Source organism: Xenopus tropicalis, chromosome 7 (assembly GCF_000004195.4).
Source record: "Xenopus tropicalis strain Nigerian chromosome 7, UCB_Xtro_10.0, whole genome shotgun sequence".
In the NCBI taxonomy this organism is placed as follows: Eukaryota; Metazoa; Chordata; class Amphibia; order Anura; family Pipidae; genus Xenopus; species Xenopus tropicalis.
The window spans coordinates 12,364,495-12,382,396 of NC_030683.2; the positions used below are offsets into that span (position 1 = coordinate 12,364,495).

The 17,902-nt window shown below is 38.7% G+C and overlaps 1 protein-coding gene across 1 annotated transcript; it reads right to left on the minus strand.

Annotated features, from left to right (window-relative positions):
• Nucleotides 1–3,661: 3,661 nt before the first annotated feature.
• On the minus strand, nucleotides 3,662–4,612 carry LOC116412343 (olfactory receptor 5V1-like). Its single transcript, XM_031906477.1, has one exon. The coding sequence runs from the start codon at nucleotides 4,610–4,612 to the stop codon at nucleotides 3,662–3,664; it is 951 nt and encodes a 316-aa protein (XP_031762337.1).
• Between the last annotated feature and the right edge of the window lie 13,290 nt (nucleotides 4,613–17,902).

Consider the following 17,902-nt stretch of genomic DNA (forward strand, 5'->3'; position numbering starts at 1 on the left):
CCCCTAGACATTCCCTGTGCATTGTTTGCTTTGATATCAACTGTAACATCAGCAAATTAGATGACACTGTACTTATTAGAGTCAGTTTAAAACTAAGACATTTTATTGTTTCTAGAAAGAATCAGTTTCCATTCATAATAATATTTTTTAAATGAGTTGGTTTCCTGTACAACAAATGTTATATCCAGCTTCCAGGCTTCTGGTTTTGTCCATCTTGTCTGTACTGAATGTTGGTTCCTAATCTAAGTTCAATATTCTGCTGTGTATAATGTGTTGGTGCTATATAAATATCAGGAAATTAATAAATACAAAAGCTTACCTTTTTTGTAAAATCTGTCCAACATTTTTTATTTTGAAATTCTTATGTTCTTTTCACGGAATATTTACACAAATGTATCTTGTACTTTTAGGGAATAGTAATTAAGACCAAAGCGCTTGTATCAACCCTCACTGCCCTCCATTACTTACCTACATTCTCACCTTGCAGTGCTCCTATCAAAACCTTTTATCATACAAATACATTAGTCAGATAGATCTTGTCTTTGCTCAGCCTGAGGAGCAGAAGGTTCTTCCATGCAGGGGCACAGAGTCTGCCGGTCTCTTTAGGAACCCAGTTTATATAACCAGTGTGACACAGGGAATTCCTCAGGGAATACACAATAATCAGCTCATTATCTATAATAACTGCAGCTTGTGGAATCTGGTATCTTTATGATAAATATCTCTCCAGGGAAAAAGCTCTGGAAATGATATTTCAACAGGTTTAATTCAGGATTCTGTAATGTTATTGGTAATGGGACCTCTTATAGGAACCCCATCACCCATTGAGCAAGTTCCTTTGTAGGCTGTACAATACATGTTGATCCTGATTCTTTCCCCACATTAGTCCAACTCCGACTGCAAAGCTGAATATTTACTTTTTGTTTATTGTAACTGATTTGGCCTCTATCTTGACTTTGATCTCTAAATTTCCTTTGATGATTGCATGTTCTGGTGTTGATCTGGGCCCCTGACTAGTGTGTATACACAATTCATCATCAGTCATCAGTCCAAAGGTACAAAGGGAACACACTTTACTTTAAATTGTCACATTCGCTTCCTATTAATGTTAATGTTGTACTAAGCATACACTGTATCCCACCCCAATAGCCTGTATGGGCACTCGCAGGGCCACTTGCGCTAGAAATTTACATGGGTAGTAAACCCGCTAATAATGTTTATGTGATCAAATTCTTCATAGACACACAAGTATTGACTCTCTCCTTGGACTTTTCTACATTTTACAGCCTTGAATGAAAATCTGCATTGTTAAAGTTTATTTACAAAGAAAACAAAGTTGGCACTTGAAGTTACAATTTTTTTTTAATCATGAGAAAGAAGAGTTAATTCCTCAATCAATGGTAGAACCACCTTTAGCAGCAATCACAACTGCCACTTTGTTGTGCTAAGTACATATCATCTTTGCACAGTGTTTGGAAGTGATTGTGGTCAATTCTCCCGGGCAGATTATCTCCATGTTGTTCTGGTTCATTTCACCAGTTTTTTTACCATCTTAAGTGGTATGGACTGATAAAGTCGGCACAGCCCCTAACAGAGCCAAAATATTTATACAGCATATTATTTATTAGCACTGTAAGCAGTTGTAGATCTCTATCCTTTCAAGGCATTACAGCACATGTTTTCATAGCTATTTCTCAGCATCTCTAGTGGGCTTCTTACTAAGGGGATGAACTAATGTTTCAGTTGCTTCGAAACATTCATTGTCCCCTATGGCTACAACAAGTTGTACTTATATATAGCCAAAGAACTATAACATTTTGTCATTGAAAACATCAAACAATTATTAATTTTATCACAATAAAAATTGTTTTTCTGCATACACCTTAATCAATGGTTCCTTAACTAGGGGAATGGCCCTTACTGAGACGCCCATTGATAAAATGTTTGGCATAGCAACTTAAATGTTCATGATGCCTTTCAAAAATAGATCTTCTCTAAATGTTATGCTAAGCTGTACAAGTATTCCAAGGCGGCCTCTATTACTGACACCACAAATATCACAAACGGTCTATAGGATATTCATCTTCCATGACTTATGCTCTATGTGCTGTAATAATGGCAGATGAAATAGAGCAGACAGAGCATCAACACAAGGCTTCTTAAGGTCCAGGCCAAGATTAATTGTATTGTTCTGTATTACCAATAATTTGAGTCCCTACTACTTCCGGTTCTAGGCACTTTTTACAAATTCCGTGGAGCCAGCAAATGTCATGGACTGTGAGGATAAGATTAAGATTTACTATTAAGTTCACTATTTTTGGGAAGCTTGAACAGAGGTCTGGGCCACAAAGGCTTACATATCAGTAATATAGGCCTAATTGAGCTCACTTTAGCCCAACTTCAGCCATACTTGTTATTGTATATGTCAATTATACAGTCATCTGCTATTCATCTGCTATTCATCTGCTATTCAAAAAACAGTTAAAAATCTCTTGAACATGGCTGAAGAGTCACGTGATTGGGCAGTACATATAGAAGGCTATAATTTGTTGCACAGAGACAGAAAAATAGAGAAAAAGAAAGCTTAGTCCGTTTTTTCGTTCATATGGTATGCTAAAACATTTTGTTTTTGTTCATATATTGTGTCACTGCATTTAACACATTATTTCTCTTTATATCTCTTATCTTTCTGGGTTCCCCAGATGACATTATTTACATGTAAAGGCATTTACTTTGGCCATAAATTAGTGCCCACTTTGCTGTGTGCAGTAAAGATGGACGCCAAAAGGTTCTTGCAGTTGAACAAATAGAACAAGTTTATTGTCAAAGACAAGTAGAAGTGCAGGGTTATAGCAATATACTCACAAAGGCAGATATAGCAGAACCCACTGAGGATAGCAAGAGAGGATGCCACTGGTTTATCCCACCTCTTTGGGAGACTGGGCAGGGTAAAGTACTTGTAAGCACGGCACCACTATGGAGGGCAGCCTGGATAGTTACTCCAGTCCTCAGGTTGAATACCTTTAGCTTGGATGGGTCCTTCAGCCGACTATGGATCAGGGATTTTCACTAACCTGTATCCTGCGTCTTAACCGTTTTCCTAGGCTAAGGCAACATTGCCTGTGTGGAAGGGTACTTCCAGCTAACCTCCTGGTTGGAGCCTGAACTGCTCTTGATATCTAGTTCTCTCTACCTCACTCTCCTAGAGAGTGCTCTTACGGTATTCTGCTATTCTAGATAGTCCTCATTCAAATAGCCAAAGAGGAAGACACACCCGCCTGCTAAACACTATATGAGAGTGCAAGAGGTGTGATCAACCCAAATAACCAATAAGGTACAAGTAAAAAGAATAACTAGATACATGGGTCTTTGCCCAATAGCAGTGTAAACTAGGAAGGGGTAGGGTTTACAGTCATAGGGGCAGTTTAACCCTATGGGTCCCTACAATAATTTTCCAAGTAGGATGTTAAGACTGAAGTTTTATTGACTGCTATGAACTGGTGACGTCGACATCTTTGCGTCATTTTATTTAGAGAAGACAGAAATTCTTTATTTTTCAGTGTGTAAAGAAAAGGATTTAGCACAGGGCCCAGGACAATGTACAGCATGGAATATGGTTTTTTTTATGCTATATAATCATTTTATTTTCAGTATAGGATGTTTAGACTGAAGTTTTATTGACTGCCATCAACTGGTGACATCTTTGCATCATTTTATTTAGAGAAGATTTAAATTCTATATTTTTCAATGTGTAAATAAAAGGATTTAGTATAGGGCCCAGGACAATGTACAGAAGTGAGAAATACTTGTCAGTTTTAATGTTATAACTTGTGGTGGGTCTCATATACAGGCAAATAATTGTCCCATAAAGGGTTATCACACAGGCCAGGTGAGAAGCACAGGTAGAAAAGGCTTTTTGTCTCCCCTCTGAGGATTGTATTTTCAGGATAGCAGAGATGATAAATATGTATGAGGCCAGAGTAAGGAGGAAGGGACTGAAACCCAGCAATATCCCTACAATGTAAATAAAAAGTTCCGCACTAAAAGTGCTGCTGCAGGAAAGTTTTAGCAATGGTGTGATATCACAGAAAAAATGGTTAATAAGATGGGAAGCACAATATGATAGTTTAGATATAAGGGTAACATGGCCCATGGATTCACCAAACCCACCAGTGAATGCTGCAGTTATAAGCCCAGCACAGTGTTTCCTGCTCATTCGGGCAATGTAATGAAGGGGATCACAGATGGCAACATAACGATCATATGCCATGGCCGTCAGGAGAAAGAATTCATTGCCAGCCAAGGCCACAAAAACAAACATTTGAGTCATACACCCCAAGAATGAAATGTTATTTTGTTGTGTGAGAAGAATATGTAGCAAATTAGGTAAAACATTTGAGGTGTAAGAAATGTCTATGAGTGAAAGGTTCAGCAAGAATATGTACATGGGGGTGTGTAAGTGAGGATTGCATGAAATGACTAAGAATATGATGAGATTTCCCAGCAGAATGATGAGATAGATTACAAGGAATAGCACAAAAAGAGGGATTTGAAGCTCAGGAGTATCAGAGAACCCTTGGATGATGAATCCTGAAACATTTCCTAAGGTCATTTTTCAAGTCTTTATTTCTCTGTATAAAAGTAATTAAAAAAATGTTACATATTTTAACTATATATATATAGAGAGAGAGAGAAGCTCACATATGTACTCCAGATATTATATTTTGTCTTTTATACTGTTGGACATTGCTGGTTGCCCAAATTATCCTGTTGGCAAATGTTGCAGGCATGGCTATTTAGATAATATTCTGTTTCAGGCAGCCCAGTAACCACCATACTTGGAAGGAGTTGGGCCATGGCTGCTGGGACCAATCGCATTAGTCTTTCCTTTACTCTGATTTGACCACAAGTATCAATGTCATTTCTCCTTCTCATTACATGCCATTTTCTGAGGAGCAAAGGGATTTGGCAGCTTCAGCTTTCATTCACACCTACATCCCACCTTGGCTACTAGCTCCATCCAGCTGGTCTATTTCAGTGATGTGACAATGCTTTGGAGGATATCCTTTAACAAAGTGAGGCAAGCAGTTGCAGAATACGGCTGTGACTGGATTCAGTGTGTGCTGGAAGCGCAGACCAGGTCAGTCCCAGCCCTGCAGGGGCCACCAAGAAGGTATGATCTGCAGTGGTTTCCAGGGTGAGTAGGAGAAGCTTCAGCAAAAGGTGTTTTAGCCCCTCATCACTTCACCCACTTGTCAAAAGGGATCAGGAATGATGTTGCAATATGGCAATAATTCCTGGCGGAGCTCAATAGTAGAAAGTGTTAGCAAGAAACTGAAGTATCTAATGTTGAACTCAACTTATATATTGATGCTGCAGGCAGTGCTGGCAAAGGCTCTTTTTTCAGAGGTCAATGGTGCACAACCAAATGGCCAGAGGTGGAGTCTGAATCTGACTTGATTTGGAACATGACTCTATTGAGATTTTTCCAATTTTTGTTTCTGTTGTAATCTGGAGGGAACAGTTACGGGATAAATGGGTTACATTTGGGTGTGACAACACTAGCATTGTTCAGGTGATAAACCATCAAACCTCTTCTTCCATCCCTGTTTTTAAAATTCTGAGGGAACTGGTACTTAACTGTTTATGCCTCAATAGATGGTTCAATGCCAAACATGTTCCTGGGGCGAACAATCGCACAGCTGACTCTCTCTCTCTCCTTTCTCGTTCTCAGTTCAGTTAAATTCATAGCCTTGCCCCCTATGCGAAGAGAGAGAGAGGGTTGGAGTGTGCCTTTCCAACTGTGAAACATTGTTTCTGGGAATTGATACACAGTTTGTCTCCCAATCCTTGTCAAGCAATACCAGACGGTCATATGATAGGGTTTGTGAAAATGGCTGGCTATTGCCGATAAGGTGTAAACGAGCACCCTGACAGAATTTATGCCCCATTGGTCTATCTGTCCACACTCAAAGGCATACGATGCACAGGTAACACAGTTGAAAGGAACCTTCCCCCACTGTCATTCCTTTTCCAGCTCCTTAATTTGTCAATGGTTTCCTATTATCAGGAGTCTTCCAGCCCTTAATGATCTTTTATAATTTGCCAGTGGCATCTGACAAATTAAAAGGAACGGCAGTGGTGAAAGGTTCCTTTCAACTGTGGGGAGTTGCAGGGAGTTGGACAGAGATACATCAAGAGGTACATCTTAACCCGATTGGTCTAGACATGTAGAGTATGGATTTCCAAAATCTTTGGGGATACATTTTGCAGTTGTGTAGTTCTTATGTTTATACAGTTGTGTAGCACAAATATGGATGTGTCTGGCTGAGTCAGGTTTAAGACCTACTGCTCATGGCAGAAAGGAGCAGCAAAATGGCGCCCAGTGGGGTTTGTAACTGAATTGTGTTGTTTGTTATTTCTGCTCCAAATCGGAACCCCTAGACATTCCCTGTGCATTGTTTGCTTTGATATCAACTGTAACATCAGCAAATTAGATGACACTGTACTTATTAGAGTCCCTCTGAAACTAAGACTTTTTATTGTTTTTAGAAAGAATCAGTTTCCATTCATAATAATAATTTTTAAATGAGTTGGTTTCCTGTACAACAAATGTTATATCCAGCTTGCAGGCTTCTGGTTTTGTCTCTCTTGTCTGTACTGAATGTTGGTTCCTAATATAAGCTCAATATTCTGCTGTGTATAATGTGTTGGTGCTATATAAATATCAGGAAATTTAATAAATACAAAAGCTTACCTTTTTTTGTAAAATCTGTCCTACATTTTAAATTCTTATGTTCTTTTTCACAGAATATCTACACAAATGTATCTTGTACTTTTAGGGAATAGTAATAAAGACCAAAGAGCTTGTATGAACCCTCACTGCCCTCCATTACTTACCTACACTCTCACCTTGCAGTGCTCCTATCAAAACCTTTTATCATACAAATACATAAGTCAGATAGATCTTGTCTTTGCTCAGCCTGAGGAGCAGAAGGTTCTTCCATGAAGGCAAAGAGTCTCAGTCTCTTTAGGAACCCAGTTTATATAACCAGTTTGACAAAGGGAATTCCTCAGAGAATACACAATAATCAGCTCATTATCTATAATAACTGCAGCTTGTGGAATCGGGTATCTTTATGATAAATATCTCTCCAGGGAAAAAGCTCTGGAAATGATATTTCTGAAAACTTTGGTTTATTTTAGGATTCTGTAATGTTATTGGTAATGGGACTTCTTATAGGAACCCCATCACCCATTGAGCAAGTTCCTTCATAGGCTGTACAAAAGATGTTGATTCTGATTATTTTCTTTTGATTCTTTTACATCTATCTTGAATTTTTCTCGAGTTGTTTTGGGCCCATGACCAGATCTTGTTTATTTGGCAGTGTGTATACACAATCCATTATCAGGGCAGGGCAAAAACCCTCTAATAATTTTTGTGTGGGCCCATTCTCCCTGGCAGAGTATCTCCATGTTGTTCTTGTACGTGCCACAGAATTTTACCAATTTTTACCAATTTGAGTGCATATGGACTGATGCAATAAGTATACAGAGCCAAAAGATTTATATAACATATTATTTATTAACACTTTATGCAGTTATAGGTCTCTATCCTTTCAAGGCATTGCAGTACATTCTTCAATAGGTATTCCTCATCATATTTAGTCAAATTCTGATTATTGGTGTGGGCTAATGTTTCATTTCCTCCTTCAAATATTTTATTTTTTAGGACTCTTGAATTAAAATATTTACATTGTCCCCTTTGGCTACAGCAAGTTATACTTATAGGTATCAAAACAGAAATTAGCTGAGAATCCATGCCTGGCAAAAAAAATAGCTCATCACTAATTATATCACAATTTAGGTTCTTTAACTAGAGGAATGGTTCTTCATAAGGATGAGTGAATTTTTCCGCCAGGCATGGATTTGCAGAGAAATTCCCCATTTCGCAAAAACTTTCTCATAATTGCTCTGCAAAAAAATATGCAGTTGGGTCAAAAAAGTTGTGGTCACGTCAATAAAGTTGTGCAAGTTTTTCCACAGGTTCGCAAATTTTTTGGTAAAAAGGGACAGATTCACTTATCGCTAGCTCTTATTTGTATACCTATTCATAAAATATTTGGCATGTTTTATTTGGCAGGTTTAATGTGCTCAAATTAGACCAAATATTAAGGATCCCTTAAAAAATGGATCTTCTCTAAATGTTATGCTAAACTGTACAGTGGTTCCACTTTGGCCTCCATTAATGACACCACAAATATGATTGTCTTGGGGATATTCATTGTCCATGACTAATGCTCTAAATGCTATAATTATAGAAGATGAAATAAAGCAGGCAATAAATCGACACAAACCTTCCAAAGCCCAAGGCCCAGATTGATTTTACCCTTCTGTATTACAAAAAATCAGTCCCTGCTACTACTTTCAGGTCTGGGCACACTGTTTAAAGCCTTTTTACAAATTCCATGGACCCAGCAAATGTCACAGATAAATGTTGTTATTCTGCCAATCTCTTTAATCAATATTGTTAATTATTCACTGAGTTGCTTTACAAATTCCCCTATAACTTAGAGAGGAGGGGTTTGGATTTTGGAGAACTTGGATGATTTTTCAATTGGTTACAGGTTCTTTGCCAGGGATGGGCTGACCTTGAATGATGATGATGATGGTGTAGCTGCTTTTGAGAGGAGGATGACTAGAAGGTTTGGAGGAGATTTTAAACTAGGCATGGGGGGAGGGTGCAGTGAGTAATTCTGCAAAAGGGAAGTTACAGAAGGATCTGAATCATAGCAGGTGGAATGGGGGTGGGCATTTGGATAGAGGTATTAGTAACTACAGAGAGGGCCAGAAGTTTTATTTAAACAAGTTACAAACTGGTGCCAGTTGTAAATGTATGTAGGGAAAGTCCTTCCATAATTTCTTCTTTTCCAATTCTAGCAACTTTGATACAAAATGTTAGCTCCAAAGGTTAAAGGAAAAAGAAAAAAAAAACTAAAAAAAAAAACCCCAAAGTGTAATAAACTCTTTAGCAATAATGCATCCACATAGACAATTCCAGGTGAGTCAGCACAGAAATAGTTGATAGTGTTGTTCTTTCTGACACAAGTTAATTACTCTAATGATCCCAATTTCTTGACATGCAGATAAATCAAAACCAATCCATACTCCAAACCAAACTTTAAACAAATATCACAATGTGTAGTAGAAATGCCTAGGGGAAGCATATCAAATCCAACCCAAATATAGAGTCCAGTAATCCTCCTCTGCAAAATCACTTTAACCCCACAGATAAGTTTTTGGGTTTTTACCCTACAAAAATGCAGTAAATGTGTTGAATTTTTAGTAGCTGTAGTGATCTCTGGGACAATTTGCATGCACTTACTTTCTTTTCTTTAAATGCCAGATACTTTGGTGATCCTATGCACAATGGGCATCAAACTGTCCAGTGGATCCTTGGCTTTCATATTTAGGATATTTTTTTCTTGGTACCTAGTGCTATGTGGAAGATAAGATGCTTGAGCTCTGAGGGGATATTTTTTGAATTGTCATAAATTTTTATAGAAACTGATAAGTTCAGAAAAGCATTTCTGTTTGATACTTACAAGTAGAAAGACATGGTTACCCATTTTGGATTCGGCAGAATGTGTACTTTTTAAAAAATACATTGTTTCCTGGCATAATCCTAATGCTTCAGGATTTTTGGCAATGGAATCTAAAGTATGCCATATTCTGCTGTAATGCTTTGAAAATTTGGTAATTTACTGCTGGGAATCTTTGATCTATAGAAGTCAGAAATCTTCATAAACTGTACATATCAGCTATTGGCACATTTAAGAGCTCTAAATCTTGTTCCAAAAGTGAAAATACACAAAAACTCCTAAAAAAATAATATATAGTCTTCTTACAACCCCCCCCCCCCCCCCCCCCCCCCCCCCCCCCCCCGTTAGAGAGCACAAAATGAATGTTCAAAAATGTCTGGCACTGAGTAAAACTGAAATGTGAAATTCTGCTGGTACTTGAAAGGTGAACACAGGATAGATGTCTTTAAGCATACCAAGAGGCTTGGTTGTATTTTGCTGTTTTTATTTGACTGTGTGAAACAAATCCATTATGGGGAAGGACCTGGGGGTACGTAAAGATAATAGAAAGCAATGCCAGTCAGCTGCTGTAAGGGCAATAGGGGTATAGATTCATGGGGGGAGAAGGTTATTCTTCCAATATACACAATATTGACAATATAGAATTTTATTGTATAAGTGTAAAAACAAGGTCAATTTTATTATATACACCATCAAGCCCAATAAAATACTTATTATTTTTAGTTTTATAGACTGCCTCTAACTAGTAAAAAAATATAAACATTTTTGCCTCACTTTATTTAGGGAAGATTGAAATTCTCTATTTTTCAGTGTGTAAATAAATGGATTTAGCACAGGGCCCAGGACAATGTACAGCAGTGAGAAATACTTGTCTCTTTCCAGCGAATAACTTGTGGTGGGTCTCACATACAAGGAAAGTGCTGTCACATAAAGGGTTATCACACAGGCCAGGTGAGAAGCACAGGTAGAAAAGGCTTTTTGTCTCCCCTCTGAGGATTGTATTTTCAGGATAGCAGAGATGATAAATATGTATGAGGTCAGAGTAGGGAGGAAGGAACTGAAAACTACCAATGTCCCTTCAATGTACATGACAAGTTCCATGCTAAAAGTGCTGCTGCAAGAAAGTTTTTGCAATGCTGTGACATCACAGAAAAAATGGTTAATAAGATGGGAAGCACAATATGATAGTTTAGATATAAGGACAATAAAACTGACGGCTCCGCCAATACCAACAGTGAATGCTGCAGTTATAAGCCCAGCACAGTGTTTCCTGCTCATTCGGGCAATGTAATGAAGGGGATCACAGATGGCAACATAACGATCATATGCCATGGCCGTCAGGAGAAAGTATTCACTGTCAGCCAAGGCCACAAAAACAAACACTTGAGTCATACACCCCAAGAATGAAATGTTATTTTGTTGTGTGAGAAGAATATGTAGCAAATTAGGTAAAACATTTGAGGAGAAAGAAATGTCTATGAGTGAAAGGTTCTGCAAGAATATGTACATGGGGGTGTGTAAGTGAGGATTGCATGAAATGACTAAGAATATGATGAGATTTCCCAGCAGAATGATGAGATAGATTCCAAGGATTAGCACAAAAAGAAAATTATGAAGCTCAGGAGTATCAGATATGCCTTGAATGATAAATCCTGAAACATTTCCCGAGGTCATTTTTCTCCCTTCCTCTGTATGAAAGTTATTTAAAAAAAACTACATATATCAATGATGGATGCATAGAGTATCTCGCATCTGTACTCTAGAAATTACATCTTATCTTTATAAACTGTAGAACATAGATGGTAGCTGAAATGATCATGTAAGTGAATGTTGCAGTCATGGGCAGTTAGACAATACTTCTGTTTCTGTGCTCCGAGCTTTAGAAAAGTAACATTATCTCATCTGTGAGAACTGATCACAGATCAGTAAATCCTTCAATGCCAATTGAGTAATGTCAATTACTCAATGTCTCAATTTCTCCAGCCCAATTCAGGCAGAAGAGTCAGAGGAGTAGCTGAGAAAATCAAAATGGTTAAACGAGCCTTTAATCCATTTAACAGTTAAGAACAGTGGGGCAATGTACAAAGCCAGATATTTCTTGTCTTTGCTCAGCCTGAGGAGCAGAAGGTTCTTCCATGCAGGGGCACAGAGTCTGCCGGTCTCTTTAGGAACCCAGTTTATATAACCAGTGAGACACAGGGAATTCCTCAGAGAATACACAATAATTAGCTCATTATCTATCATAACTGCAACTTGTGGAATCTGGTATCTTTATGATAAATATCTCTCCAGGGAAAAAAAAACTTGTCAGGCTTATTTTAGGACTTTGTAATAGTATAATGGGATCTTCCATTGGAACCTCATCACCCATTGCATACATTCCCTTGTAGGTTGTACGATATATGTTGATCTTGATTTTTTTTCTCACATTAGTCCAGATTTGATGCCAAAGCTGAATATTTACTTTATTGTTTATTGTAACTGTTTTGACCTCTTGACTTTGATCTCTAAATGTGGGTGACTAGATCATGTGCAGTCATGGCACACCATAGGGACCAAGTGGCACTAGAATGCACCTTTTGTTGTTGTGCTTTAAAAGTGCTTTAAAAGTTTTTTTATTTTGAGACAGTAAAGTTAATTATGCAAAGGTGTTGGTTACATACCTTACAGTATCCACTTCCTCAGTCAAAACATGGTAGAAACACCCATTAAAGGACAATGAAAGGTTCATATTAATTAAAAGTAAGTCTAAAGGCATTCTTTTTAAGTACTTACTGCATATCTAAATTCCCAGATCCCTGCTTGCTTCTCTGGGATATGGTGCTGGCAGCCTACAGCAGTGTGAAGACTACAGTGACATCACTGAAATCTCTCTCCCCTTCCTGTAGGTGCCAGCGGCAGCCTTCCTATTCTCTGAGCATGTGTGTAACTTGATCCTCTCTCGTGTTCTGAGCTACACATACCTACCAGCCAATCAGAAGCGGATCTGGCAGAGGGGAGGGGGGGAGGGAATGAAACACACGTGCAGTATGAAGCAAGGAGGGAAAGGAATGGAGAATACCTTTTTAGAGATGGCTGCCTGTTCTAGAAAATGTGAAGTAAATGTGACTGAGTAAATATTTGATTAGGTGAGCCAAAAGTGTGGCGTTTTTACTAAACAACAGGAGGACTATTGGGCAGTATGCTTTTTAAATTTTGACTTGCATTCTCCTTTAACAGCAATCACAACTGCCACTTTGTTGCGCTAAATACATATAATTTTCACACAATTTTTGAAAGTGATTTTGCCCAATTCTTCCTGGGAGGTTATGTCCATGTTGTTCTGGTTCATTCCAGTTATATTTTTCAACAATTTGAATGAAGTTATATGGACTAAGTAAAGAAGGTCCCTTACACAGCCAAAAGATTCACATAGGGGCACATTTATCAAAGTATGTTTGCCTCCAAATAAAAAAAAACACATTTTTTCATACTGTGCGTATTTTTGCTGATTTTTTCACTGATTTGCGCAACTTTTTCGTATTGTGCTGCAAAATTTACATGACAAAATCATATTTGTCGCAATGAGTACAAAAGTTTCAAAGTCATTCAAGCTTCGGTATCGTGACTTTCCTTGGGCCAGGTTGGAGCTGCAGAGTGCCATTGAGCCCTATGGGAGACTTTCCTTGGGCCGGGTTGGAGCTGCAGAGTGCCATTGAGTCCTATGGGAGACTTTCCTTGGGCCAGGTTGGAGCTGCAGGAGTGCCATTGAGCCTATGGGAGACTTTCCTTGGCCGGGTTGGAGCTGCAGAGTGCCATTGAGCCCTATGGGAGACCTTTCCTTGGGCCGGGTTGGAGCTGCAGAGTGCCATTGAGCCCTATGGGAGACTTTCCTTGGGCCAGGTTGGAGCTGCAGAGTGCCATTGAGCCCTATGGGAGGATTTCCTTGGGCCGGGTTGGAGCTGCAGAGTGCCATTGATTCCTATGGGAGACTTTCCTTGGGCCGGGTTGGAGCTGCAGAGTGCCATTGAGCCCTATGGGAGACTTTCCTTGGGCCGGGTTGGAGCTGCAGAGTGCCATTGAGCCCTATGGGAGACTTTCCTTGGGCTGGGTTGGAGCTGCAGAGTGCCATTGAGACCTATGGGAGACTTTCCTTGGGCCGGGTTGGAGCTGCAGAGTGCCATTGAGCCCTATGGGAGACTTTCCTTGGCCGGGTTGGAGCTGCAGAGTGCCATTGAGCCCTATGGAAGGCTTTCCTTGGGCCAGGTTGCAGCTGCAGAGTGCCATTGAGATCTATGGGAGACTTTCCTTGGGCCGGGTTGGAGCTGCAGAGTGCCAATGAGCCCTATGGGAGACTTTCCTTTGGCCGGGTTGGAGCTGCAGAGTGCCAATGAGCCCTATGGGAGACTTTCCTTGGGCCAGGTTGGAGCTGCAGAGTGCCATTGAGCCCTATGGGAGATTTTCCTTGGGCCAGGTTGGAGCTGCAGAGTGCCACTGAGGTTTTCCCGCCGTTTCCAACCGTTCGTATACGAAAATTTTGTGACTTTCGGATCGGGACTATTCCGATTATCGTATCTAATCTGAATTTTTCCCATTTCGGGATTCAAACTTCTACTTTGATGAATATGCCGCATAGCAGGATATTTATTAATAGTGAAGAGCAACAATGTGTGCAGTTATACAGTAGTTATCTATCCTTTCAAGGCATTGTAGTACACTATTCCTCATTATCCCTAGTGGGATTCTGATTACGGAGATGAATTAATTTTTCATTGCTTCCTTTTTCTGCAAAAACTCTTGCATTAAAACTTTCTAATAGTCCGCTATGGCTACAGCGAGTTATACTTATAGGTAACCCAACAGTCTAGAAAATTATGTAATAATTCTTTTATTCACCTAGATCAATGATTCTTTAACTAAGGGAAGGACACTTAGGGAGACCTATTCATAAAATATTTGGCATTGAAGGTTAAATGCGCTTAAAATCAGACCAAATATTAACGATCCCTCAAAAATAATAGATCTTCTATATGGGGCCCATTTCTTTTTCATAAATCGTATTTTTGAGCTCTAGAAATCATAAATTATACTAATTACTCTAAACTACAATTTCTTAATTGTAAAAACCATGAAAAACACTAATACAAAGCTTCGCCATTGAAAAGCTGGCAAAGTCATGTAGAAGTCAACGACAGCTTTCCTTTTCCAATTGGAAAAGCTTTCTTTGCTTTATGGTTTTTGGATTTTTCTGAAGCTTTTATTTGTATGATAATACTTACAAATTTGAGAATTTTGAAGTTTTTGTATTTTTATTTGGATAGTCTCAGGGGATTTTTCTGTACATGCTTTTTATAAAAGGATTTTTTAATAAATTACTTTCATTAAATTGCATTTGTGGTCTTAGTGAATATTATTTTTTTTTTGTGGGTTCAAAAACCACTACAACCACTAATTTTAGAATTCTGATAAATGGGCCTCTCTATTTTATGCTAAACTCTACAGTGGTGTCACTACAGCCTGTTCTACATCTACTGCTGACACCACAAATATTACAAACTGCCTTCTGGATATTCATCTTCCACATCTAATAGCAGCTCAACATAAAGGTCTAGATTCTGTAATTACAGAAGATGAAACAAAGCAGATTTTAATTCAACAGAAATAGTGATGGGCGAAATGTTTCGCGAGGCATAGATTCGCGGCGAATTTCCGCATTTCGCCATTGGGGGATTGTTTCGCGAAACGGATGAAGAAATTAGCCGCGGAAAAATTTACCACACGTCCAAAAATTGTCGCCTGTGTCAAAATAATAGCCGCGCGACAAAATAATAGCCGTGGATGGCGAAATAATAGCCGCGCTACAAAATAATAGCCGCGAGCGACAAAAGAATAGCCGCACGATGAAAGAATAGCCGCGGGCGACAATTTGCTTTGACGTGCAACATTTTCACCATTTCGCGAATCTTTTGAAAGATTCACTAATTTTTTGATGAAGCGAAACGGGACAGATTCGCTCATCACTAAACAGAAACCTTCCAAAGCTCTGGGCCCTGATTGATTTTTCTCTTCAGTGACACAAAAAGATTTCGGAACTACTTTTATTTCCTGGCACACTATTTACAAATTCCATGGATTCAGCAAATTTCACAGACCCTGGTTTGCTGCCTAGTTTGGATTGTGGTTAGAGTACCGCTTAAACCAGCCCCTGTGGAGATGGTCAGAAGTCAGCAGTAGAATTGGAGACAGTTGAGATAAGACAGTGATAAACCTCGTCGGTTGCTCAGCTGTACCATCCTGAACCAAGAATTAATATCTGACCTTCACAGTATTAAAAGAATAAAAAAAGGAGAATTTACTTTGATTGATGAGCTGGTATATTGGTTTTTAAGTCTAAATTGCCTCTTTGTAAAGGTTAAACATTGGGAATACTTTTAACGCTTGCAGATATCATCAATCTTTCTAACTTCCTTTATTTAGTAAATTGCTATCTACAAAAATGGTTAAAGAAATGTTCAGGCTGAAATTCTTCCTGTGGGTGCATTAAAAAGTAGAAACTGTAGAAACTCTTTTATTGGCCACTGTGTGATTCTTAGTGCCTTGGCAATTTTCTGCCAGTTGAGAAAACACAGTCACAGTGTAGTTCTCTTTCCTTCTATATCATCTGCTGCAGTATGTAGGGATACTTTTGTAACATGGAAAATCCTTTTTGAAATACATGCTGATAGGATTTCTACCTCCTTCTGCCGATTCGGCCCTGACGCAGATTTTGCTCAGGCGCCTTCTATGGCGCCCGATCAACATCTTTTAACCGGTGAGTCGACCGATATCAGCAGAATCCTGACTCACTGACTTGCCATACATGATTCTTTTACATCTATCTTGAATTTCCCTGGTGTTGTTTTGGGCCCATGATTTATTTGGCAGTGTACACACAATTCATCATCAGTTTTTACATTTTATTTTTACTTGTGACACTCACTACCACACTGGTTTCCAATTGACATTAGGAACTAAGCATAGGCTGTATGCCTGCCCATTAGCATGCATGGAAGGCCACTGGCTACAGAAGATTACATGGGCAAAAACCCTCTAATAATTCTTGTGTGGGCCCATTCTCCCTGGCAGAGTATCTCCATGTTGTTCTCTTTCCTGACACAGATTTTTTATCAGTTTGAGTGCAGTGATATGGACTGGTGCAATAAGCAAGGTCCCTTACAGAGCCAAAAGATTTATATAACATATTATTTATTAACACTTTATGCAGTTATAGGTCTCTATCCTTTCAAGGCATTGCAGTACATTCTTCAATAGGTATTCCTCATCATATGTAGTGGGATTCTGATTATTGGTGTGAGCTAATGTTTCAGTTCTTCCTTCAAATATTTTATTTTTTAGGACTCTTGAATTAAAATATTTACATTGTCCCCTTTGGCTACAGCAAGTTATACTTATAGGTATCAAAACAGAAATTCGCTGAGAATCCATGCCTGGCAAAAAAAATTAGCTCATCACTAATTATATCACAATTTAGATTCTTTAACTAGAGGAATGGTTCTTCCAAATAATGAGTGAATTTTTCCGCCAGGCATGGATTTGCAGCAAAATTCCCCATTTCTGCAAAAAAATGTGCAGTTGGGTCAAAAAAGTTGTGGTCACGTCAATAAAGTTGTGCAAGTTTTTCCACAGGTTCGTAAATTTTTTGGCAAAAAGGGACAGATTTGCTCATTGCTAGCTCTTATTTGTATAGCTATTCCTAAAATATTTGGCATGTTTTATTTGGCAGGTTTAATGTGCTCAAATTAGACCAAATATTAAGGATCACTTAAAAGCATGGATCTTCTCTAAATGTTATGCTAAACAGTACAATGGTTCCACTTTGGCCTCCATTAATGACACCACAGATATGATTGTCTTGGGGATATTTATTGTCCATGACTAATGCTCTAGATGCTATAATTATAGAAGATGAAATAAAGCAGGCAATAAATCGACACAAACCTTCCAAAATCCCCAGGCCCAGATTGCTCTTACCCTTCTGTATTACAAAAAATTCAGTCCCTGCTACTACTTTCAATTCTGGACACACTGTTTAGAGCCTTTTTACAAATTCCATGGACCCAGCAAATGTCACACATCAATGTTGTTATTCCTTAACCAAACAGAGATCTTTTCTGCCAATCTCTTTATTGAATATTGTTAATTATACACTGAGTTGCTTTACAAATTCCCCTATAATATAGAGAGGAGGGGTTTGGATTTTGGAGAACTTGGATAATTTTTTAATTGGTTACAGGTTCTTTGCCAGGAATGGGCTGACCCTG